This window comes from Ruditapes philippinarum, unplaced genomic scaffold (genome assembly GCF_026571515.1).
Source record: "Ruditapes philippinarum isolate M1 unplaced genomic scaffold, ASM2657151v2 ctg5_1_1_1_1, whole genome shotgun sequence".
In the NCBI taxonomy this organism is placed as follows: domain Eukaryota; kingdom Metazoa; phylum Mollusca; class Bivalvia; order Venerida; family Veneridae; genus Ruditapes; species Ruditapes philippinarum.
This window is the reverse complement of record NW_026851646.1, coordinates 173,991-186,761: the sequence shown is the minus strand read 5'-3', so window position 1 is coordinate 186,761 and position 12,771 is coordinate 173,991. Positions and strand designations below refer to the sequence as shown.

At 35.7% G+C, this 12,771-nt stretch overlaps 1 protein-coding gene across 5 annotated transcripts; it reads left to right on the top strand.

The window, feature by feature from the left end:
- Nucleotides 1–2,569: 2,569 nt before the first annotated feature.
- LOC132730689 (uncharacterized) lies at nucleotides 2,570–10,185 on the top strand. Of its 5 annotated transcripts, none has more exons than XM_060716949.1 (4): nucleotides 2,572–2,720; nucleotides 4,517–4,784; nucleotides 5,086–5,367; nucleotides 7,771–10,185. In XM_060716949.1, exon 4 carries the CDS (start codon nucleotides 7,785–7,787, stop codon nucleotides 8,619–8,621), a length of 837 nt encoding a protein of 278 aa, XP_060572932.1. In that variant the 5' UTR covers nucleotides 2,572–2,720; nucleotides 4,517–4,784; nucleotides 5,086–5,367; nucleotides 7,771–7,784; the 3' UTR covers nucleotides 8,622–10,185. The 5 variants fall into 5 exon arrangements, with proteins under 5 accessions (XP_060572686.1, XP_060572932.1, XP_060572851.1 ...); XM_060716868.1 differs by having other exon boundaries at nucleotides 4,517–4,878; XM_060716783.1 differs by having other exon boundaries at nucleotides 4,517–5,367.
- Nucleotides 10,186–12,771: the final 2,586 nt, after the last annotated feature.

Genomic DNA, 12,771 nt, shown 5'->3' with positions numbered 1-12,771 from the left:
TAAAAGGCTTTAATGATTACGATTTCAATACGAACTAGCTGAACAAAACGAGCAATTTATCCATTTTCGGCCGTTTCAAATGATTAAATCCTTATAGGGGGCAGGGGGGGGGGGTAGTGAAGTGTCTTGTTCCTGCTCCGTAAAGTTTAAGAAGATAACGGTTTGCGGAGCATTATGCATGCATATGTTTAATAATGAATTACATTGTATATCCTACTTTGAACAAAGTTTAACCCATACATTTTGTGTACATGTGTATAATAAATATAACTAAACGTACATAATACAGAATCATCGTTTAATATATGCAGAGAATGACAAAATCATCTCTGGCTACAGACTAAAGGTATTTACTAAAGCTGCTTGCCACAATTACAACTTGACACATATGATGACGTCGCACACAATTCATTCATAAAAGGCGCAAAAAATAACAAGAATAAAGATCAACAAGGCAAAGGCAACGTTCACAGGACGCCGCCCCCGTCACACCCAAGCAGGACACCCAGAAGGCACCAAACAAGTACCTGGAGTGGACACAACGGCGAAAGGAGCGGGACATGTAATGTGAAATAATATAAACAAAAACAGGCCCATTAGGGAATTAAAGGGAAAAGGGCTTTACGGGTGAAAAAGTGGGGGGGGGGGGTAGAATGACGTCATTTAAAGCACGCAAATCATACCAAGCCTGCAACATTTTCAATTTCCCCGTTTTGTATGTTCTTCAGGGATTCTGTATTCTCTTTTTTGTATTACACCTGGGATGTAAGAGAGGGTTTTATTACATACTTTTCAGTGGACAGTGAAATTATATTTTATATTTTATAATTTTACGGTGAAGATATAGAATATAATTTTCACCGAAGCTAGAATATATCCGAATTCTGATGAAATAAAAATAACTGAAATAAGTAAATAAGTAAAAATATTTTCAGAAATAAACACCGTCGTGAGTAAAATGTGCTTAATTACAAGAAGCACATGAATATCTACATCATGGAGCTAAATATTATATGTTTATATATCTGTGTCTACATTTATCATTTTAGAAATGTAATGTTATTTCAAAAAGTTTTCATGCCACTCATGAAAATATTACATCTGTGAAATATGTTTCAATCTAACAAGCAAAACAAACAAACAAATATCCTCTATTTCTAGCAACCGTGGATAAGTAGATAACGCTGTCTGATATGTAAGAATTACATATGGGTGCATGTAATTAAAGCTGAATCAAGTATATAAGAATTTGCAAATTTATAATTCATAATATTGATACAACTACTTTTGCATGAATTTGTTATTCCCTTTTTAGCTGAGGAAACAGACGTTTCGGTCCCAAACCAAATCGGTCCCAGTGCAAAAATCGGCCTTGGAATTTCGGCCCTTTTCCGCGAAACGTTTGACCCTTCTTTAGTATTTAGCATGATTGATTGTATTATGTAAGTAATTATGTTTAGGGTAATTAGTGTTTTATCTAAAAAGAATTTTATGTCTTCCTAATGTAGGTTTTAAGTAATATATAAGCAGTTTGTTTTATGAACCATCAATGCAGTGCTGTTATTTCCTATGTTTGAAGATGATACCCAGTTAGGCTCATACAATCTCGAAGAGTCAAAGCAGCAAACCTGAGAGTTTCATCACTTTTTGATAATGAAATCAGATGGCAATCAACGACGCTATATACATAAAAAAGAACTTCCCCTGAAGACGCATTAAAATATTATGACAAAATTAATGATTCAATTTGAATTCTTATAGTTTCAGCTAATGATAACACTGATTCAAATTCTTTTTAGATTTGAACTCCTGGGTTTTCATCCTCACGTATTTGCATATCTGTCAATGCCAGTCGTAATGACACTGATAAACAGTCAAATATCTATCAATGTCTGCAAGCCTGGTAATAAAGGCCAATGCAAGGCAAAATTTATGTACAGAAAACATGATTATCCCAATTTTCACTGATCAGTCTGGTCAAAATCCAATGTAATTTTGATTATTTTATGTTTGTTTAAAGTTTAATGGTCTTTTGTGAGGATAAACTCAAGGTCACACAGAAAGAATTAATTAAGTTCATACAAGTCATCTTGGTCATAGATCACCTATTGATAACGGACGGTAGTCAGACTATTCTCTCCCTTACCAGTTCCTCCCCTGACGTTTCCTCCCTGACGGTTTGCAGCTGATAAACATAAAATGCAGTTAATATCAAACACATTCTTTAAATAATCTTCATTAAGAAATATTATTAGATAACTTAAGTCAAAACTAAAATGATAACTTATAAAAATAAAATTGGGGGAGAACTGTCTGCATATTTCAAATTTGGGAGAGAACCGTCAGGGGAGGAAACGGTTAGGGAGAGAACCGTCAGGGAGAGGAACTGGTAAGGGAGAGAATAGTCTGTCATTCTGACCGGACACTTGATGAAATTAGAGATTCTGTGTCATCTTTACTTGTATAATTTAAAAGATCGACTTTCATTTCTCATAAATGTTTCAGTGTGTGTGAAAGACCTAGCTGTTTCAATAGGCCTACAGAACGACACCTTATTTTGACAATTTATAGATAGTGTTGATCAGTAGAACTCTGGTTCGCTTCAGAACAAAGTTTAAGAATGAATCAAGTTTTAAAGCCATCATCACGCTGTGTTAGTTTAACGGTGTAAAAATCCAGGAAATTCACCAAATTATGTTTTTCATATATTTATTAAATTGGTAAAAACGTGTATTAAATTATAATAATAATTAATGTTATAATTTTAGTGCGATAAACACTTGCGTTAATGATCAGACGGATTTATTCGATGACATACGTAATTAGACAAGTTGCTCCCTAGTCTCAGAGACTCTCTTCTTTTATTTTTATTTTTTTTTAGTAAAGTTGAGATATTTTTTTAGATACTGATGGCAACCTTCAATAAAGATCAACATTTAAACTTTTATCCGAGACAAATTACTAGTGACAATATTACTGGTGACAATAATATGAAAAAGGCAAAGCCTCAAAGCGAGCTCGATGTACTTTTTACGTGAAAGAGTATGAAATAATCGCTCATTTTTATTTCAAATGCAGTAACGAGTGCGTGTGACGTCACACGTACTGTGTTTAATATGGCTCCGCCCCTGTCGTGAAATGAATAACGAGTTTTGAAAACGTTGATAAAACTTTGTTTATTTTATTTCACTCTATAATTTTTCAAGCGAAATAAAGATTATTTAAAGTGAAATAAATGTAAAATTTAAAACGTTTGCGACATTAAAATAGCGTACTTGATTTGTTTGTTTTGCACGTGCTGTTTGGCGCTACATTGTGACGTCACGTAAACAATACTTTAAACGTCTGTACAGCGTTAACGACTGAATAAAAGATATTGGTGTTCGGATTCATTTTCATAGTTAGACCATTTTCTTTCATTCTAGATAGTTTTTACAACAAAATTCGACAAAAAATTGTTTTTATTTATCAGATTTCAAACAAAATGGCGCCTTCGATTTTCATTTTTTATACACAGCTTCCGTTATTCTGGTTCCCTGTCCAATTATGGTTCCCATAGACGTGCGCGGGTGACCAGACTACACATCCGTTTTCAGTCAGAATTCCTCAGTTTTTATCGTTATCTTTAAATTCGAAAGGTTGCGATGTGTCCAATTCGGTACTTTGGACGAAAGTTTTCAAAACCATCACTTAGCAGGTACTCGCGTTACCGTAAAGCTCGCTATGCGAGCAGGCCCTTCGGGCCAGCTCGTCGAGCTCGCTATTAGAAATGAAACAAATGAAATGAATGTTCAAAACCTTTTGGTCGGGGACCACTTAATCTGTATTCAGACATAGATCCTGCTTCCAAGTCTTTGACATATTTTTCTTTCATTTGCTGTGGCATTCCTGTCACAGTATAAAAAGCCCTAATAGGTTGAACACCTTAAGCTAATCCTGACATCCCCAAAAGCACTTAATTTAAGTTGTTTTCTGTTGTCAGTGGTTGTCATTTTACAAGTATCAAAATAATATTAATAAATCAGTTTTTCAGTTTGGAGAAGTGTCTGGAGACGTTTGACTTATACATGTATTTAATCCAAATAATTATCAACATTATTTAATTGGATGTTTTGTTTTATTTATAAAATATTCCAGCAGCATATCTATTGTTTACTAATGAGCATTCAGACTGGAATTCCAAGGTGTTGCTTATTTTTAAATGTAGCATGTCTCTAGTTAGGTAACTAAATCAAACAATAAGTTAATCTTTAATATATGTGCTATTTTAATTGCTGTGATGTCTAGAAAACAACATTTCTCTGATTTGATGAAGATACACAGATATTTTAATGCTAAAATAGAACATACTAGTAGAAAATAATAAATGGTCAGCATTCTAAACTGCTAAATGGTCTGCAAGCTGTCTGTCAGGTATTGAAATTAGATTTCATTCCATGTCAGATGTGATTGCAAAAAAATGTATATGTCAGAACTCTTGAATTACAATAACTGTAATATTTCCATTATTTTCCAGAAAAATGGCGTTATTTGATTTACTAGCAAGTAATCGCACAACAGAACAAAAATTGATTGATGCTGTTTCATCAAATGATGTTGAGCTTTTAAAGACTTTGTTTGAAGATGGAGTTGATCTGAATAAAAAAGTGTACAAGTTTGGGGGTGATACTGTCCTACATCTAGCTGCCACGCAAGGAAAAACATTAGCCATACAGTATCTGATAGACGCAGGAATGAATTGTGAGCAGCCAAATGATTCAGGCAGAACACCGCTATCCAATGCAGTACGTTCTAGCCAGATTTCAGCAATAAAATTGTTATTAATGCATTGTAAATCTGATCCCTGTCTGGAATATCTTTGGATTTATAATCATGAAGGTGAAATATTTATACCAGAAAATGTAAATCTTCGAGCTATAGAGATTATTTCAGCACCAAACTTATTGTTTCAGAAATGTCCCTTATTAAAATCTTCTTATTGGGATCAGTTTTTTAAAAAATGTTGTAATGAAATACACTTAAATCACAAAAATATAAAATTACTGTTCATGACAGGATTCACATACCCTGATCCTGTATTTATAGAATATGAGAAAAAAGTTGTAAACAGAATTGAAAATATTGAAAATGATGGGATATGGAGTTTTTTGCAAGACAATGTAAAGGAGGAGCTGAAACAGAAGTTAAACGAGATTCTAGAAATGTTACAGAACATGAAGAAAACTCCATTACCTCTGACTAATTTGTGTAGACTCACCGTAAGGTGGAGCTTTTGGAACAAATGTAATGTTTATTACGGAACACAGCAACTCCCTCTTCCAACAAGTCTGAAGAAGTTCATAGTCTTTGATGGGGAGTATTGAATCAGTGAGTTTTATATGGCAATATTTATTTTTGTGTTACCTACTACAGAGTATTTGCAAAATAAATGAAAATATATAGGGATCTCTTCTCCGCAGTCTGTCCGCACAATCAACAGAACAAAATAGAACAATGGAGCTTATTCTGTTACAATGGTGTAAGGGGCTATTGGTCCTCTATTAAACAAAAGAAAAAAACAAAAAGAAATTGCCTTTTATTACATTTTGGATGGACATTCATCCATCTGTCTATCAATCTGGCTATCCGCAACAAAAAAACTACTAATGCAATTTCATCCAAACTACATAAGCATGCTAGAATTGATACTTTCAGAAATAGCATCCTTAAATTTGTATCAAATAAGCTAATTGCCTGACTGGCAAATGAACAGAACAAAGAAAACATTTGTGAAAGTATCAATGTTTCAAGATAGTTATTTATATACACATTGTAAAATTATCATTTTTCATTCTAATCTATACACCAGAAGACCTCTTGTTTTTAGCTCACCTGTCACAAAGTGAAGTCCGTCGTCCGTCCGTCCGTCGTCCGTAAACTTTTACTTTAAATGACATCTCTTCATAAACCACTAAGCCAATTTCATCCAAACTTTACAGGAATGTTCCTTTGGTGGTCACCTTTAAAAAGCGTTCAAAGAATTTAATTCCATGCAGAACTCTGGTTGCCATGGCAACCAAAAGAAAAAACTTTAAATATCTTCTTCTAAAAAACCCAAAGAGCTAGAGCTTAGATATTTGGCATGAAACATCTTCTAGTGAGTGTCTACCAAGTTTGTTCAAATAAAAGCCCTGGGGTCAAAATTGGCCCCGCCCCAGGGGGTCATTGATTTTCCCTATATGCATATAGTAAAAACTTAAAAAATCTTCTTTTAAAGAACCCAAAGAGCTAGAGCTAAGAAATTTAGCATGAAACATCTTCTAATGGGTGTCTACCAAGTTTGTTCAAATAAAAGCCCTGGGGTCAAAATTGGCCCCGCCCCAGGGGGTCATTGATTTTCCCTATATGCATATAGTAAAAACTTAAAAAATCTTCTTTTAAAGAACCCAAAGAGCTAGAGCTAAGAAATTTAGCATGAAACATCTTCTAATGGGTGTCTACCAAGTTTGTTCAAATAAAAGCCCTGGGGTCAAAATTGGCCCCGCCCCAGGGGGTCAATGATTTTCCCTATATGCATATAGTAAAAACTTAAAAAATCTTCTTTTAAAGAACCAAAAGAGCTAGAGCTAAGATATTTAGCATGAAACATGTTCTAATGGATGTCTACCAAGTTTGTTCAAATAAAAGACCTTGGGTCAAAATTAGCCCCACCCCGGGGGTCATTGATTTTCCTTATATGTGTATAATAAAAACTTAAAAAATCTTCTTTGAAAGAACTCAAATAGCTAGAGTTTAGATATTAAGCACGAAGCATCTTCTAGTAAGTGTCTACAAAGTTTGTTCAAATAAAAGCCCTGTGGTCAAAATTGGCCCCGCCCCGGGGGTCATTGATTTTCCTAATATGTTTATAGCAAAAACTTAAAAAATCTTCTTTGAAAAAAACCAAAAAGCTAGAGTTTAGATACTAAGCATGAATCATCTTCTAGTGAGTGTCTACCAAGTTTGTTCAAATAAAAGCCCTGGGGTCAAAATTAGCCCCGCCCCAGGGGTCATTGATTTTCCTTATATGTGTATAATAAAAACTTAAAAAATCTTCTTTTAAAGAACCAAAATAGCTAGAGTTTAGATATGAAGCACGAAGCATCTTCTAGAAAGTGTCTACAAAGTTTGTTCAAATAAAAGCCCTGTGGTCAAAATTGGCCCCGCCCCAGGGGACATTGATTTTCCTTATATGTGTATAGCAAAAACTTAAAAATCTTCTTTGAAAACACCCAAATAGCTAGAGTTTAGATATTAAGCATGAAACATCTTCTAGTAAGTGTCTACAAAGTTTGTTCAAATAAAAGCCCTGGGGTCAAAATTGGCCCCACCCCGGGGGTCATTGATTTTCCTTATGTGTGTATAGCAAAATCTTAAAAATTTTATTCGAAAAATCCGAATAGCTAGAGTTCAGATATTAAGCATGAAACATTTTCTAGTAAGTGTCTACAAAGATTGTTCAAATAAAAGCCCTGGGGTCCAAACTGGCCCTGCCCCAGGTGTGTCATTGTTTTTAACTATATGTGTAAAGAAAAAACTTGACCAGCTAAACCTTACATGTTTAGCATGAAACATCTTCTAATGGGTGTCTACCAAGTTTGTTCAAATAAAAGCCCTGGGGTTTAAACTGGCACCACTACGGGGGCCTATATACAGGTGAGCGACTTCAGGGCCATCATGGCCCTCTTGTTTATTTTTCACATCACTTGCAATTACATGTACTTCAATTTTTGTTCTCTTTTTTTTTTCAAGTTAGGCTGTCTAGAATGTCTGCTCATCACATATTCAATTTCCTGAATAAAAGTCGCTCTCCGAAACACAAGCTTCGTGATGCCGTGAAATCTAATGATATCGATTCACTGAATGAACTTCTCATGCAAGGTGTTGATCCAAATATGAAAATTGAAAAGTCTGGTGGTAATAGACCAATACATATAGCTGCCACTTTTGGATATTACAGGATTATTGAGCTTCTTATAAATGCTGGAGCGACATGTAACTTGCCAAATGGTAATGGCGTAACTGCTTTATATAATGCTGTGCGTTTTGGGCACCCTCGTGCCCTTCAGACAATCTTTAGACATTCACCCCAAATACTTGGTCTTGATCAGTTGTGGTTCGAAGGAGGTTTTGTCCATGCTTTATTACGGTGTAAGTGTGGCCCAATCGTATCAACTTTGTTAATTGCATCGCCAAATCTTAGAATGTCACGGTCAAACTTGTGGAGAAATATGCTGGATGTATGTGTTAATCGTGTTCCAGATATTACAAGCATACAACTACTATTTCTAACTGGATACAGAAACTCGGACAAAGAATTTGTGTCCTTTGAGATAGAAATAATGAAGACTTTGCAAACACTGGAAAATGAGTTTCATTGCTGGGAGACTAGTGAAAGGTATGAAGATGATGCAGTACAGGTGTTACGACAAGCAGTCGACTTCATTACTGACTTTAAACGCAATCCTCAGTTTCTGAAGCATCACTGTAGACTGACAATTAGGTCCAGTTTTTATAACAAGTGCAATGTTTATTATGGTGTTGAACAACTGCCTTTACCAAAAGATCTGAAAAATTACCTTGTGTTTCATGGAAAACTTTAATCCTTTGTAGGAATCAAGTTGTTAGTAAAAAATGGGATTGGTTAAATACCAGAACAAAGTTGTTCTCTTGTAATTTGTATTATAGATTAATCATATATTTATTTTGATTCATCAAACAGTCATTTGTGTTACAAGAAATGACAAAGTTATACATGTATGGTGAACAAATGTTGTGGTGCTAACACTTTCAATCATTACTTGAAATTCATGAAAAGGCGTGAAGATTTTTAATAAACATTAATTTCTATGTCCAAATTTAAAAAAACAATCTGTTATATATGTCTCATTCAATCATTTAATTATTGCACAAATTTGATCTAGAGACTAATTTTTTGGCATTAACCTGAAAATGATAAATTTAAGTCCCGCCTTTCAGCCCCTTCTATCTATCTTTGGTATGGACCTCAAACAATAGTGTATTATGGTATTTTGGTCTAACCTATGCTACAAAACCTAACCATGTAAACAAGTAGGTAGTAAATATTTTGAGTTGTTGACTAAGTTTATTTCATTATATTGTGTAAAAGTCCACCAAAATTAAGTAAATTTATAAATATATAAGTAAACCATTTAGGCATGTTTACATTGATTTTACTTGTCAGACATATTTGTCAATATTACTGAAATATTATTTTCCTTTGTATGTGAAGTAAATATATTCAGTATTCACTATACAAAGATCAAACACCGTTAGTTTTTGTTTACATCTGAAGTATTGTGGTATAATTATGTTGTGATTGCTTATTCTATCAAGGTATAAAGTCACACACCTTGCTTATTTAATAATTTTAATTACAGTTCCAATTTAATGAAAATAGTGTTTTGTTCATTTATAATACATTATTATGCCCCCCTTCAAAGAAGTGGGGGTATATTGCTTTGAATTTGTCCGTCAACCAAATGGTTTCCGAGTGATAACTAAAGAACGCTTAAGCCTAGGAACTTCAAACTTGGTATGATGATTGTTCATGACCAGTTGATGACCCCTATTGATTTTGGGGTCATAAGATGACCTCAGTGGATTTTTTGGCTTTAAGAGGTCAGAGGTCAAGATTTGAAATAACTTTGTCATAAAATTGCTGCACACAACCTTTGCGGTCACAATTACCTAGTGACTAGTCTTGACCAGTAATTAACCCTTATTGATTTTTTGGTCACTAGGTCAAGTCAGTCAAAATAAACTGATCACATGACTAATTGGCTGCCGATAGGGGGCATACATGTTTTACAAACATATCTTGTTTTTTTATTGATGTGGTACACAAGATTGTACTTAGAAAAAAAAACTTGTTTGTTATACTGAACTATGGCTTTGAGTCTCAGAGGACCTGAAAGTAGAGGTTACTGAAGATACTGTAAGGTTCGACTCAGAATATTGACTTTTATAACAGGATCTGGTTAATATCAAGGTCAAATTTGAAGGTCAACAGTTTGAGTTAAATGATGTAATAAAAAATTCTTAATTATGAAAGTGACATTATAGGAATATAAATCAACTTCAGCAAATTATTGTTTGCTATTGCAAAGTAACTAGTTGGTATTTCTGAAAGATTTGTTCAGTCTTTTTATTATGCCCCCATTTTGAAAAAAAGGGGGTATATTGCTTTGCACTTGTCGGTCCGTCGGTCCGTCGGTCCGTAGACCAAATGGTTTCCGAGTGATAACTAAAGAACCCCTAGGCCTAGGAACTTCAAACTTGGTATGGTGATTGGTCATGACCAGTAGATGACCCCTATTGATTTTGGGGTCAAGGGGTCAAAGGTCAAGGTCACATTGACCTTGAAAGCAAAAACGGTTTCCGATCAATAACTAAAGAACCTTAAGGCCTAGGAACTTCAAACTTGGTATGGTGATTGGTCATGACCAGTAGATGACCCCTATTGATTTTGGGGTCAAGGGGTCAAAGGTCAAGGTCACATTGACCTTGAAAGCAAAAAACGGTTTCCGATCAATAACTAAAGAACCTTAAGGCCTAGGAACTTCAAACTTGGTATGGTGATTGGTCATGACCAGTAGATGACCCCTATTGATTTTGGGGTCAAGGGGTCAAAGGTCAAGGTCACATTGACCTTGAAAGCAAAAACGGTTTCCGATCAATAACTAAAGAACCTTAAGGCCTAGGAACTTCAAACTTGGTATGGTGATTGGTCATGACCAGTAGATGACCCCTATTAATTTTGGGGTCAAGGGGTCAAAGGTCAAGGTCACATTGACCTTGAAAGCAAAAACGGTTTCCGATCAATAACTAAAGAACCTTAAGGCCTAGGAACTTCAAACTTGGTATGGTGATTGGTCATGACCAGTAGATGACCCCTATTGATTTTGGGGTCAAGGGTCAAAGGTCAAGGTCACATTGACCTTGAAAGCAAAAACGGTTTCCGATCAATAACTAAAGAACCTTAAGGCCTAGGAACTTCAAACTTGGTATGGTGATTGGTCATGATCAGTAGATGACCCCTATTGATTTTGGGGTCAAGGGGTCAAAGGTCAAGGTCACATTGACCTTGTAAGCAAAAACGGTTTCTGATCAATAACTAAAGAACCTTAAGGCCTAGGAACTTCAAACTTGGTATGGTGATTGGTCATGATCAGTAGATGACCCCTATTGATTTTGGGGTCAAGGGGTCAAAGGTCAAGGTCACATTGACCTTGTAAGCAAAAACGGTTTCTGATCAATAACTAAAGAACCTTAAGGCCTAGGAACTTCAAACTTGGTATGGTGATTGGTCATGATCAGTAGATGACCCCTAGTGATTTTGGGGTCAAGGGGTCAAAGGTCAAGGTCACATTGACCTTGTAGGTAAAAACGGTTTCCGATCAATACCTTAAGAACCTTAAGGCTTAGGAACATCAAACTTGGTATGGTGATTGGTCATAATCAGTAGATGACCCCTATTGATTTTGGGCTCAAGGGGTCAAAGGTCAAGGTCACATTGACCTTGTAGGTAAAAACGGTTTCCGATCAATAACTAAAGAACCTTAAGGCCTAGGAACTTCAAACTTGGTATGGTGATTGGTCATGATCAGTAGATGACCCGTATAGATTTTGGGGTCAAGGGGTCAAAGGTCAAGGTCACATTGACCTTTTAATTAAAAACGGTTTCTGATCAATAACAAAAGAACCCTTAGGCCTAGGAACTTCAAACTTGGTATGGTGATTGGTTATGACCAATCAGATGACCCCTATTGATTTTGGCGTTAAGGGGTCAAAGGTCAAGGTCACATTGACCTTGTAGGTAAAAACGGTTTCCGATCAATAATGAAAGAACCCTTAGGCCTAGGGACTTCGAACTTGAGATGGTGATTGGTCATGATCAGTAGATGACCCCTATTGATTTTGGGGTCTAGGGGTCAAAGGTCAAGGTCACATTGACCTCTTAGGTAAAAAGGTTTCCGATCAATAACTAAAGAACCCTTAGGCCTAGGAACTTCAAACTTGGTATGGTGATTGGTCATGACTAGCAGATGACCCCTATTGATTTTGGGGTTAAGGGGTTAAAGGGCAAGGTCACATTGACCTTGTAGGTAAAAATGCTTTCCGATCAATAACTTAAGAACCCTTATGCAGATGACCCCTATTGATTTTGGGGTTAAGGGGTCAAAGGTCAAGGTCACATTGACCTTGTAGGTAAAAACGGTTTCTGATCAATTAACTAAAAACGCTTAGGCCTAGGAACTTCAAACTTTGTGTGATGATTGGTCATGACCAGCAGATGACCCCTATTGAGTTTTAGGTGAAGGGGTCAAAGGTCAAGGTCACATTGACCTTTTAAGTAAAAACGGTTTCTGATCAATAACTCAAGAACGCTTAGGCCTAGGAACTTCAAACTTGGTATGGTGATTTGTCATGACCAGCAGATTACTCCTATTGATTTTGGGATCAAGGGGTTAAAGGTCAAGGTCACAATGACCTTGTAAGTAAAAACGGTTTCTGATCAATAACTAAAGAACGCTTCGGCCTAGAAACTTCAAACTTGGCATGGTGATTGGTCATGACCAGCAGATGACCCCTATTGATTTTTGGGTCAAAGGTCAAGGTCACATTGATCTTGTATGTTAAAACGGTTTCCGATCAATAATAAGAGAACCCTTAGGCCTAAGAACTTCAAACTTGGCATGGTGATTGGTCATGACCAGCAGATGACCCCTA

Excerpts from the sequence above, each read along its gene's own strand:
- LOC132730689 (XM_060716703.1), top strand. The coding sequence starts at position 4,521 with ATGGCGTTATTTGATTTACTAGCAAGTAATCGCACAACAGAACAAAAA.